This window comes from Asterias amurensis, chromosome 8 (genome assembly GCF_032118995.1).
Source record: "Asterias amurensis chromosome 8, ASM3211899v1".
Taxonomy (NCBI): Eukaryota; Metazoa; Echinodermata; class Asteroidea; order Forcipulatida; family Asteriidae; genus Asterias; species Asterias amurensis.
The window spans coordinates 16,232,540-16,244,499 of NC_092655.1; the positions used below are offsets into that span (position 1 = coordinate 16,232,540).

The 11,960-nt window shown below is 39.8% G+C and overlaps 1 protein-coding gene across 3 annotated transcripts in view; it reads right to left on the minus strand.

Moving 5' to 3' along the window:
- Window positions 1-11,960, minus strand: part of LOC139941238 (uncharacterized) — a 40,804-nt gene that overhangs the window by 21,523 nt on the left and 7,321 nt on the right. For 2 of the 3 annotated variants that reach the window (XM_071937712.1, XM_071937714.1), the window contains exons 2-8: window positions 9,614-9,735; window positions 4,395-4,584; window positions 4,023-4,277; window positions 3,595-3,693; window positions 2,435-2,566; window positions 688-1,169; window positions 85-289 (exon numbers count right to left, since the gene is read on the minus strand). In XM_071937712.1, coding sequence (XP_071793813.1) covers window positions 85-289; window positions 688-1,169; window positions 2,435-2,566; window positions 3,595-3,693; window positions 4,023-4,277; window positions 4,395-4,584; window positions 9,614-9,735 — 1,485 coding nt within the window. The remainder of the gene's footprint in view (window positions 1-84; window positions 290-687; window positions 1,170-2,434; window positions 2,567-3,594; window positions 3,694-4,022; window positions 4,278-4,394; window positions 4,585-9,613; window positions 9,736-11,960) is intronic. The other variant, XM_071937713.1, reaches the window with a different exon arrangement.

The window sequence follows — 11,960 nt, forward strand, 5'->3', positions numbered from 1 at the left end:
ATAAAAATTTTGTTCAACGGATTGCCATGCGTTTTTCATTTATCTTCACTTGGACAGCTTAAATGATAACACCATAACACTAACCTGATGGGTCCTTGAAGGTAATGATGATGGCACCAGTCTTAGATTCTCTCTCCACCGTTTCTATTTCACCTCCTCCAGACTTGCGTGGACTCTCAAAATAGAGCTTCAGTAACTCTAGATCTGTTGATTGCTTCATACCAGTCACTACAATCAGTTGCTCATCTTCCTTTGGTTCATCTTCCTCTGGGTCATCTTGTAAGTTTTCCTGTCGGTAAGTGGCATAAGAGAAAGAAAGAAAAAAAATATGTTGTTATCTTTTATGGTGTCCACATAATTTTTTCCCTGAAGATTCGGGTTTAGTTATCAGTATAGTTTTGATGCAGCGTAATAATAATACTATTACTTATATCATACATTTATAAAGGGCAAAATCCATTTATTAAATTTCAGCCACGCATTTTACATAACAATTTAATTGAGAGGAAACCTTAAAAGAGATAACAATTGGAAGTGGACAGTGTCTTATACGAAGTAAGTTGTCTTTGAACCACATGCTACCCAATTTTGTATTAACACCTTTAGACTCCAGGACTCATTATGTAACTCTCTGGTGCGGAAATTAATGTTTGCGTCAGTAACATCAACATTTCTTAGCTCTCCGACCTGTTTTACTTCATGAAGTTTAGCATTAGTGACAATCGAGCAATTTGTAGTAACCTTCTGGAGTGCATCAGCTTCATCCTTCCACAGTGTTTGTGAAACTGGAACTCTGGCTGCTTTGCATCCTCCCATGAAGTCAGTCAAAACATCGACAGCTTCCTTTTCCCAGTTCAACCATGATGATTGGTGCTGGGATTCGTCAACTACTGGTTCTAGTTTAGCTCGAGACTTCTGAGAACCATCCGGCCACAGCAGATTGGCTTTCACCTTAGCCAAGTCTTTCAGCAGCTTCTTCATTGTATTTTCACCTTTCCCATAGAGGAATTCCATAGTAGGTTCATGTACTTCGATCAAAACTGGTTTAGGGATATGTGGAGTTGGGGCATCTAGCGGGCTAAGTCTTCCCAGGAAGTCATAATATGATTCAATCTGCAAATCTTTACCACCGAGCTTATGATGACCCTTCGTTAAAACATCTTGAACCACTGCAGGAATGAAAAACAAATAAACTTAAAGAGTGAAAAGTCTTTAAACATCCAACTGCATACATATTATAGGGCGCGCATGTCACCTGGTCACATGTACATCGACGTTGCTGTTTGTGAAACCTGAAAAACAGTTTGACCTACATTTTACGCTTTTTTGTTGCAATGTATTGGAGTTTTGGGCCCAAGTCTCTTTTTAAAAACGCAAAATGCAATTATTGAGATAAAAATTCCTTCCTAAAATTAAAAAAAACAAATGTATTTAAAAAAAATTGTACTTCCAATATATCCGTCCCTTCGTGAAAACTGTGACGATTTTTCATACCAAATTCTTTGTCGGATTTGAGTATTGAGGCATGTTAAATTCTTTTTAGCATTACCATCAGTCAAGCCCAAGAGGCACATGATACACTTCAAAGAAAGTTTCAAACTGCCCATACAAGATTTTGTAACCAGAAAAAAAAAAACAACAACAACAACCAACAACAACACCACCAACAACACCACCAACAACACCACCAACAACACCACCAACACCACCACCAACACCAACACCAACACCAACACCAACACCAACACCAACACCAACACCAACACCAACACCAACACCAACACCAACACCAACACCAACACCACCAACACCACCAACAACACCACCAACAACACCACCAACAACACCACCAACAACACCACCAACACCAACACCAACACCAACACCAACACCAACACCAACACCAACACCAACACCAACACCAACACCACCAACACCAACACCAACAACACCAACACCAACACCACCAACACCAACACCAACACCACCAACACCAACACCAACACCACCAACACCAACACCAACAACACCACCAACACCAACAACACCAACAACACCAACACCAACACCACCAACACCAACACCAACAACACCAACAACACCAACAACACCAACACCACCAACACCAACACCACCAACACCAACACCACCAACACCACCAACACCAACACCAACAACAACAACAACAACACCACCAACACCAACACCAACAACAACAACACCAACAACAACAACAACAACAACACCAACAACAACAACAACAACAACAACAACACCAACAACAACAACACCAACAACAACAACACCAACAACAACAACAACAACAACAACAACAACACCAACAACAACAACAACAACAACAACAACAATAATAATAAAACAGTCTAGGTCTATACCAATCTGACAATTGAATTTGATTTTGTGATGTACATACCCTTCCAGTCTTCAAAGTAGACGATTGCCTGTCCGACCATGGGTCCTGGCTGTACGTCTCTCACACCGCTGCTGCCACTCTTCTTCTTGTTGTCAAAATACAACTCAACCATTTCCAAGTCTTGCGGAACTCCTGAAATGGTGCAGATAATATAAGCTTTAAAGGACATTAATTTCCACAACACTTTACCAAGTTTTTAAGAAGTTCACACATGAAAAAAAAATTCTAACATGTACATCCTATTACCAAAGAATATCTCTCAAGAGAAAAATGAACATCAATGAAAGCATATTCTTGGATTTAGAAACTAATCTTTATTGCCCCCATCCCTCAACAGAAGTTGGTGTTGCCATTTACTAAAGTAATGTGATTGTTCCAAAGGCATTCTGAACTGTGCACTTTTTAAAAATGGCAAAGTAGGTGCAGCAGACATTGCGTGGTTTAATCAACAGGGCTCAATTACACCAGGCCCTCACGGTTCACCTGGGCTTGACGGGCCCCTTTTAAATGTTTCACATTTAAATTTAAATGTTTCCCATTTTAAGATTCTCCAATGAGAGCGCCCTTTGAAAGATTGATATATGGCCTTTGCCTTTTAAAGGATAAACTTTCGGGCTTAGCCTTTAGTTAAAGCAATCGCACAACATCGGTAAACAGTATTGTCCAAAGGCCCACACCTCGTGTATCACAACTTATATATAAAATAACAAACCTGTGAAAATTTAGGCTCCATCGGTCATCAGAGTCGGGAGAAAATAACGAGAAAACCCACCCTTGTTTCCGCACGTTGCGCCGTGTCATGACATTGTGTTTAAAATAAATTCGTTATTCTCGATATCGAGAATTGATAATTGTTTTAATGTTTTCTCAAAAAAAAAAAACATTACATGGAAACATATTTATAGGGAAGTCTCTCACCATTACCTTCTGTAAACCCTGTAAGTTATTCGTAAATCTGTGAACTTTTAATTTTTTGTCTGTTCAGAAAATGTCCAATGGCTTTAGGATCATAGCGTAGGAGTAGGTTGTTGTCAAAATCGTTTTAAAAAAGGCAGCATTTTTACTCTTTTTGTAAGCCGAGATTTTGGATGTGAGCAAAGCATCATTGCCAAGCAACACCGCATGCTACAATGTGTAAAATATATAAATAACAATCTAACCTTGGACTAAGATGGCATCAGAATGTTGAACTTTCTCTGCCCTCAATGAAGCACCTCGAAGTTTTCTCTGAGAAATGTTTCTGATAACATGCTCCAGGTCTGCGTATAACAAAGTACATTGAAAAATTACATAAGATAGCTAGTTTCAGCTGAGGTTAAAAATATTTAGCAATTAGAGAAGCCTTCTGTGCTTCATAAAGCACTAATATACAAGAACTTAAGAGTTATATTCTTACATTTCCTACGATTCCTACTGTATTCTCAGTTCATTGTGTATACTATAGTGATTCAAAAGCTTCTTATGTGGCAGCTGTTGAATGAAAACCTAGTTTTAAATACCTCCAAAGGTGAATCCAAGTTTGTCGAAAGTACGGAAGTTATTTTACAGATGAAGTTGGACAAATTTGTTGGGAAAAGAACCATTATACCTGGGATATCACGTGAGAATGTACATATAGCTGTTCCAGGCTTCTCTCCATATTGGATTGTGGGTTCCTCATCCATGGATGCTCTATTCTCAATAAAGAGCTTCAAATGCTCAGAGGAGCAGCCATCTGGTATTCCTTCTAGAAACAGACACCGAGCATTGATTGGAAGTGGTGGACGTTTCTTCTTGGTGATCAGTTTGACGTTCAGAGTGGTGCCTGATAGCTTGTGCTTTCTCCCGGCAACTATAGAAGCAACTGGTATTCATAACAGAAAAACAACACTTTGATTTACTTTTAAACTGAATGGGCTACAATGGGTTTGACACTTATCTTAACATGGAAAGCTTCCACGATAAACAAGATAACACTTACCTGATGGGTCCTTGAAGGTAATGCTGATGGCACCAATCTTAGATTCTCTCACCAACATCTTTATTTCACCTCCTCCAGATTTGCGTGGACTCTCAAAATAGAGCTTCACGAACTCTGTTTCTGTTGAGCGTCTAACACCATTCACTTCAATCAGCTGCTCATCTTCCTGTAGTTCACCTGATAAGATTTCCTAAAAAAGGTGGCATACGAGAGTGATAAAAAAGTATATATTGTTGAAATTTGTTGCAGTGTTTACATCATCTTTCATTCAAAAATCTCAGCTTACGTTATCAATATTCTTAGATGCAGCGTAATAATTATAATAATATTTATTATACCATATCGTAGCGCCATACGTTATCGACCCTCATAATGTTTTCGGTCCCCAACTTTGATCCCCGTTTACCGCGAGATTGTGCAAGCTGCACCGGTGACGGAAGCTATGCAGTTTACCCCCAGTCTGTATTTTCATCAGGCTTAATCATGCTGAGAAAAAAGTTTCCTGTCGTTGGTTATGCTCAAACATTTATAACATGATTGATTTTTGGTACTAATCACTAGTGCAATATTATCACAACATTCAAATGAGTCAAAGAAACATCATCCAACCTCGAAAGTTCAAAACAAAATTACTATCTGCTAGATTGAGTTTCATTCTGCTTAAGTCACTATAGATGGATCCCGTGAGGTGGTTACTATTTGGGATTCTATGGTGTGCCAATATGGGGAAAATATTAAAATATGTTAAGTGAAAATGACAAAAATATTTTTTTTTATTTACTGCATACTGTAATAAATTCCAATAAGCGTAATAAATATTACTTCTACATTAAAGAGAAAATATCATAGATTGGTTTCTTATTTTCTGAAACCAAATATTACTGGTCTGAAATGGGGGAAAACAGATTGTTATGAAGTGTGTGTGTTTCAAGGGGGTGGCGTGTTTTACTTTCATGCCTTATGATATCTCTGGATTCTAATATAGTAGCCAAAATGCCTTAGGACAAAAATGTAATGAAATCTGTTAAGTAGTAATTGAATAATATTTTTGATTTATTTTGCACGCCATACTAGCTTCTGAATATTCAATAAAATACCAACCAATGAAAGGTGTGAAAACCTATGACGTTGCTCCAATGTCGTGCATGCATAAGCACTGTTAATGGCGGACTGTCTCTCGCAACGTAAAACCAAAACTTTAAAAATTTCAACACACCATGAAGTGTAAGTGTTATTATAAAAAACTGGATAGATGATTAGACAAAATATATTTAGTTTTTGATTGTGAACAATTTTCCTGTTATCCTACTGAAAAAACATGACACCAGTTTACATTTATAAAGGGCCAATTTCATTTTTAAAATTGCACCCAGGTGTTTCCCTCAAAATAATTGAGAGGAAACCTCAGAATAGACCAAAAGTTGTAGTGTTTAATATGTTATAGATTAAGCTGTTCTTGCTCATGCTATCTGGTTGGCACCACCTGATACCGACCTCCTGTTGTTTTAGCACCTTTAGAATCTTATTCTGTTTTTAACCTCGCCAGACTGCCTATAGTGCACCCACCCGATTCAAAGGCCGGCCTCACCAGACTATCAAGTGTACTTTTAGTACTCAAGTCTAAGACAAGTTACATCAGACACCTGCATGTCTAATCCCCCTTTATTAAATGGCCAGTCCCATCAAGCTGTCCTATTTAAGCACTTTTAGTACTTAAGATTATGGCAAGCCCTGCTAAACCGTTTAATGCAGCTTTAGTATGCCAGTCTATATGGACAGCTTTACCAAACTGTCTAATGCACCTTTGGTACCTGATTCTGTTGGTCAGTCTCTCCAGACTGTCTATTGCCTAGCTAGTAAAATAGTAGTCAATGATCAGTCATCTCAGACTGTTTAGTGCACCTTTATCACCTGAGTCTATTCTAGTCCAGCCAGACTGACTAGTGCACCTTTAGTATCTTAGTTTGTTCTTAACTTGATGGCCGTCGCAGCCGGACTGTCTTATGCATCTTAAGTAGTTCAGCCTAATGCCAGTTCTGTCAGACTGGTATCTAGTGCACCTTTAGAACCATAATATAAGACCAGCCCAGCTAGACTGTAGTGCACCTTTTGCAGCCAAATCTACAGCAGGTCCTAACAAACTATCTAGCTCACTTAAGTCTGTTTGACAGTCCCTCAAGCTTAGCTAGTGCACTATTAGTACCTGAATCCAAGGCCAGTCCCGCAAGACTGTCAAGTGAACTTTTGGTCCCCTAGTCTAAAAGGCCAGTCCCGCTATACCGTCTAGTGCACCTTTAGTATCGGAGTCTTTTGGCAAACCCTGCCAGACTATCTGGTGCACCGTTAATACCTTTATACACTAGACTGTTGTACAACTGAGTCTACTGTCTGTTGGACAGTCCCTCAAGCTTAGCTTAGTCCACTATTAGTACCTGAGGCCAAGGCGAGTCCCGCACGACTGTCCAGCCCTGCCAGACTCTCTAGCTACCTTTGGTACCCCAAGTCTATGGCCATCAGTCCTGCCAGACTGTCGAGTGCACCTTTAGTAACCGATCTTTGGCAGGCCCCGCAAGACTATCTGATGTACCTTTAGTACCCGAGTCTGTTGGCCAGTCCCCGCTATACTGTATAGTTCACCTTTTGCACCTGAGTCTTTGCACCTTTAGAGTAGTACCCACGTCAAGACCTACCAAGTCTCACGCATTAGGCGTGAGACTCACGCATTTGGGCTTTGTCTCACGCTCACACGCACATCAGCCATTTTCTAACGCATTGGGGCCAGACTGGGAACAAAATACAAGTTAACGACAATGCATTGCCAAATCGCGCTCGAGTGTACAACAAACGCAATCAGCAATGTTTGCACAGTTTATCAGAATCATCAGGGGGGGTTGGGGTTGGTGGTGAGCTTTGAAAAATCTCACGCATAGCTGGCCTCTGGACATGGCATCTCTGGTGTTGGAGGGACTGTCTGTTGCACTTAAGTACCCAAGTCTTTGTGCTATCAAACCTACAAGGCTGTCAATTGCACATTTTGGTACCCAAGTTGTTGGCCATCACAGTCCTGCTAGACTGCCTAGTGCACCTTTAGTGCCCGAGCCTATGGCTCTCAGACTCTCTGTAGTGCACTAGTACCTAACTATGTTTTATGGCAGTCCCTGCTAGACTCTCCAGTGCACATTTTGTATCTGACTATGATGTGAGTCTGTTGGCCAGTCCCTGGATGAAGACTGTGTTTATGCGCCTTTTGTACCCGAGTCTTATGGCACACCTTATCCAGCCTGTAGCCACACTTTCTATTGCACCTTTAGTAGCCATGGTCTATTGCGCAATCCCTCCAGACTATAGCCATTATCGCACTACGTTATGGTGCCGCACACACGACTGATGTCTAGAGTGCACTTTAAGTACCATGTCATGTGGCCACCAAACCTACCAGACTGTATCAAGTGCACCTTTTCTATCCGGGTCTGTTGCAAGCCCTGCCGGACTGTCCAGTGCACATAACACCCTTGTCTATGGCCAGACCTACATGTATCAGAACTGGGCTCGATTTCACAAAGCAATAAAATTCATCGTAAGACAAATTTTCAGTATCACCATAGTGATTTGTATTGTGACATCACACTTTACTAAGCAACTACGACTGATTTGCAGTTGCGATCAATTTTAGCTCTTTGTGAAATCGGCCCCTGTAGTGCACCTTTAGTCCCTGTGTTTATGGCCATTCCAGCCAGCCTGTCTATAGTGTACCTTTGTTACCCTAGCCTATGGCCAGTGGTGCCAGACTCTCTAGTAAACTCTAATACCTGGGTCTAGTTGTTAGCCCTGCCGGAATGTCTTAAGCTACATACAAGCTACATAATCGCAATTATTAGTTATCCCCAAGACAAAATACAGTTATTGTTATAATACAATTATTGTTATAATTTATTTAGGGAATAACAGTGCGAGTACCCGGTCTTCACTGCGTGGTAATGACCGGGTTGGTGGCTGGCGCTGTTAACGGACCGAGCCGGAGGCGAGGTCCGTTATCAGCGCTAGCCACCACCAAAGACCGGGTACGAACACTGTTATTCCCTTTAATAAATACCTTTTTTAGCGAATTAAACGGCTAAAATTGTCCAAACTTTGTAACTTTTCTCTCGGCGGCACTTCCAAACAGGTTCAGGGGCCATATTCGAGCTTTTGATGGTTTCCATCTCTTTCGTGCGTTAATCACATTACTAATCTTTGAGACCAGTGACTCTTTGAAATAATGATCTGTTCAGCGCCTTCACTGGGGTCAAAGGAGGCAAATGATTGGACGATAGCTGTTCCTTGTGCATTAAAACGCGCGCACGAGCTCGGCGTGGTCAGTGTATACGCGCGCACATGTTACACGCGCGCACTCAAAATTGATATATTTTCAGCGCGCGTACGCGAAGTGCGCGAAGTTGCAATGAAACTAACAGGGATATAAATAAGCGTGCGATACAGTGCAACGCGCAAGGTTTACACAATGTATGCTGATTTAGTGGCCACTTATTCGCTATTTTCCAAAGCCGGTCTTTATACCACCGTTAACACTCCCACACGTGACCGGGTTTTGACCAATCAGAGATTTGAAACCGTCCAAGGTATTTATTAATATTACTTATTATTATTACTTATCATATAATATGGTGAAAACACGAATATTATGCCTCTGGCATTCCAAGTGGATATTTTCTTATCCGGCCTCTATGTGTAATGTATTGGAGGTAAACAATTTAGACAGCCAGTTTGTAAGTTTCCAGCAATGTTTTTACACCCTTTAACCAAATCCTGGTTTAAACCTTGATGTACAACTATAACACCGGGGTAAACTCCAGTTAACGATACACCCACTTAACCGATACAAACCTGAGAGTTAAAAGGTTTGGTACCTTAGAAGATCAAGTTTTTGGCCATGGCATGTGAATCAATACTCACTGTGAATGAAGATGTATGTAATATAATTTACCTGTAGAAGTTTCAGATTTATTAGTCGTTAAGTGTTTGAGTGATAGTGAAAGTCACAGAGCACTGTTTTCAGGAGAGTTGCTAAATTGGCCGCCAAGATAAATATTTTGTCTCTGATGAGACAAAAATTATGTTCGCAGAATTCAATTTATAATTTTTTTTTAATAGTAAATCTGTGTTTTGAATCATAGAAAAAGTTACCAAATCCTTTTAAGATCAACATAATCTGTAGGTACCTCTGAAGATGCAGACTCTGAAGTACCAGGGAGTGGTGCTGGGCAGCCTTGCACTTCTAGGGGAATCTTGATTCCATCAACAACCATCTCATGATCAGACCTTGCTAACATTTTAGTAACACCTGTGTGCAGAAATACATATTAGTGGGTGAAAGTACACATTTTTAAGGGTTGAAATAAAGTTTGCACACAATCTACTCCAAAAATCCTACCACACAAAAACAGAAGCAGCTTGAACTCAAATTGTACTGGGGTGAATCCGTACGGGTGACGCAGAGAAAGTTCCTCATGCACTAAAAGTGCTACGTCGTGTCTGCGTGCTCCCAAATCCGTACTGAGGCGGTACTCGGCACGTACGGATCCCCAAATCTTGCCAACGTTTTTGCACGTAGACAGCACGCACTTGCACGTACGGCGGGTTGGGACCGCCGCTTAACACGGTCGGCCAGTTATGGTCGAATTTTTGACTCCCATAAATGGCCGACCGTGTTAGTTCTCACAGTAAAAAGAAAAATCACGCAATTTCGAGCCAAACTTGTGTGGATCATTGTATTTTACTTTTAAAACATCTTTCCAACTATATGCATTTTATAAAAAACGGTTTCAAACGCTTTTTATAGACTAACTCGTCCGATCCAGGGCAACGTGTTCCTTCAGGCGCGGGTCCCGCTAGAGTTCCATGCTGTGGCCAATTTCACAAAGCACTCAGATTGATCTTAACTGTGTATCAAACTTAATTGCTAAGCAAAGTGTGGTGTCACACTTTTTTATAATTCTACACTGTTATTACAAGATAAAAAAAAAAAAAATATGCCATGTTTATTTCAACACAGTTTTGCGATTTATAAACACAGTTTTGCGATACATACTTCATAAATGTCAGCTGGGTTTTGAGCTACTAATGTTTTACTTCTCATAGGCGTGTACTAATTGCACCCTTCCCATATATATTTGAAAACACCTTTTCACAGTCCTGCCTAATTATTCCTATGGTTCCCATACAATTACCATCAGTCAGTGACCCAAATAATGATAGCATGTCCTCAGCCTGAGCTGTTCTTTGCACCAAGGCACAGCAAAAAGTGCAAAGTGCGCACGCAAAAAGACCGATTCCAGTGCTAGAAAAAATATGGGGGCTGCCCGTGCGATAGTCTACTTCATCATACACTTAACGATCATGGAACTGTTCCCGTACAACATGTTATTGTATTAATTACAACATGTTATTGTATTAACTGGAAAATTGTAAATTAAAAAACGCAATTCAGTTTATTTTACTGCCAGTGTCTTGTAAACATATTTTTGGACAAATAAACCAATAATATAGGTTTTCTCGGTCAAATTCGGCAAATGAGCAGCCAATTTAATTGTCATGCGTTCGAATTAAAGCTATTTTGCCTTTCCGGTTTTTACTGCGTTTCAAATTCAGAATTCGGTAATTCAATTTCGTTTTGAGGCATTCAAGTTCCTAGCACACTCATTCTTTTTCATGACACACAATCATCATTCAAGTTAGCAAAGCTGGTTCGACTAGAGATTTTGCTGATTTAACAATTTTCAATTTCGTAAAGAGGCAATCAATTTCGCTCACCGAAATTTCAAATAAGTACGACTAAAGAAATACGAAAAAACAGATAAACTGTATAAGGCAAACCGTTTCGTACCTTCACTTTTAAATTGAGCGAACCTTATTTTCTTTTTTTTATGTTTCCAGTAGACTTTACCTTGGGCCCCATAAGGGTTGTTTTCATCTTATTTTTTCGGGAGACCTTCAATGATTAACTGACCAAGACCTGACATTTGAATGTGTTTGAATTTTTTTTTTTTTTTTTTTAATGTTTTTCCAGTTGTTGGTTTTTGAAAATATTCACCAACCATCTGTTGGCGGGCCAGACATCTTGGCATATTATGTTCAAGAGTGCCAACAAATTAACCGCATGCCTTTAACATTCGTATAAGTAAACAACAAGTTAACCAAGCGTTTTAAAGACTGCACAGATATCAGAATTGACTGCCTCAAAATGAAATTGAATGACTAAACACACGCCTCAAAAACACTCCTGCGAATTTGAATGCAGCTTCGACGAATTGTTAAATTGAATGATTATTTTGTTAAATCGAATGACGTAAAAGTAGATTTGACTAGTCTTAAAATGGAATCGAATGACCCTTTTTGGTTGCATTCGATTTCGTGCGAAATAGAATAGGCTGGTGGTTAAATTGGCTGCTCATTTTCCGAAATTGACCAAGAAAACCTATAATAAAAAAAGGTATGCGCGAAATTGCCCTATAGCGACATCCAACACATGAACAAACTTTTACCATGGTGAATTTTAATTTTACAGTT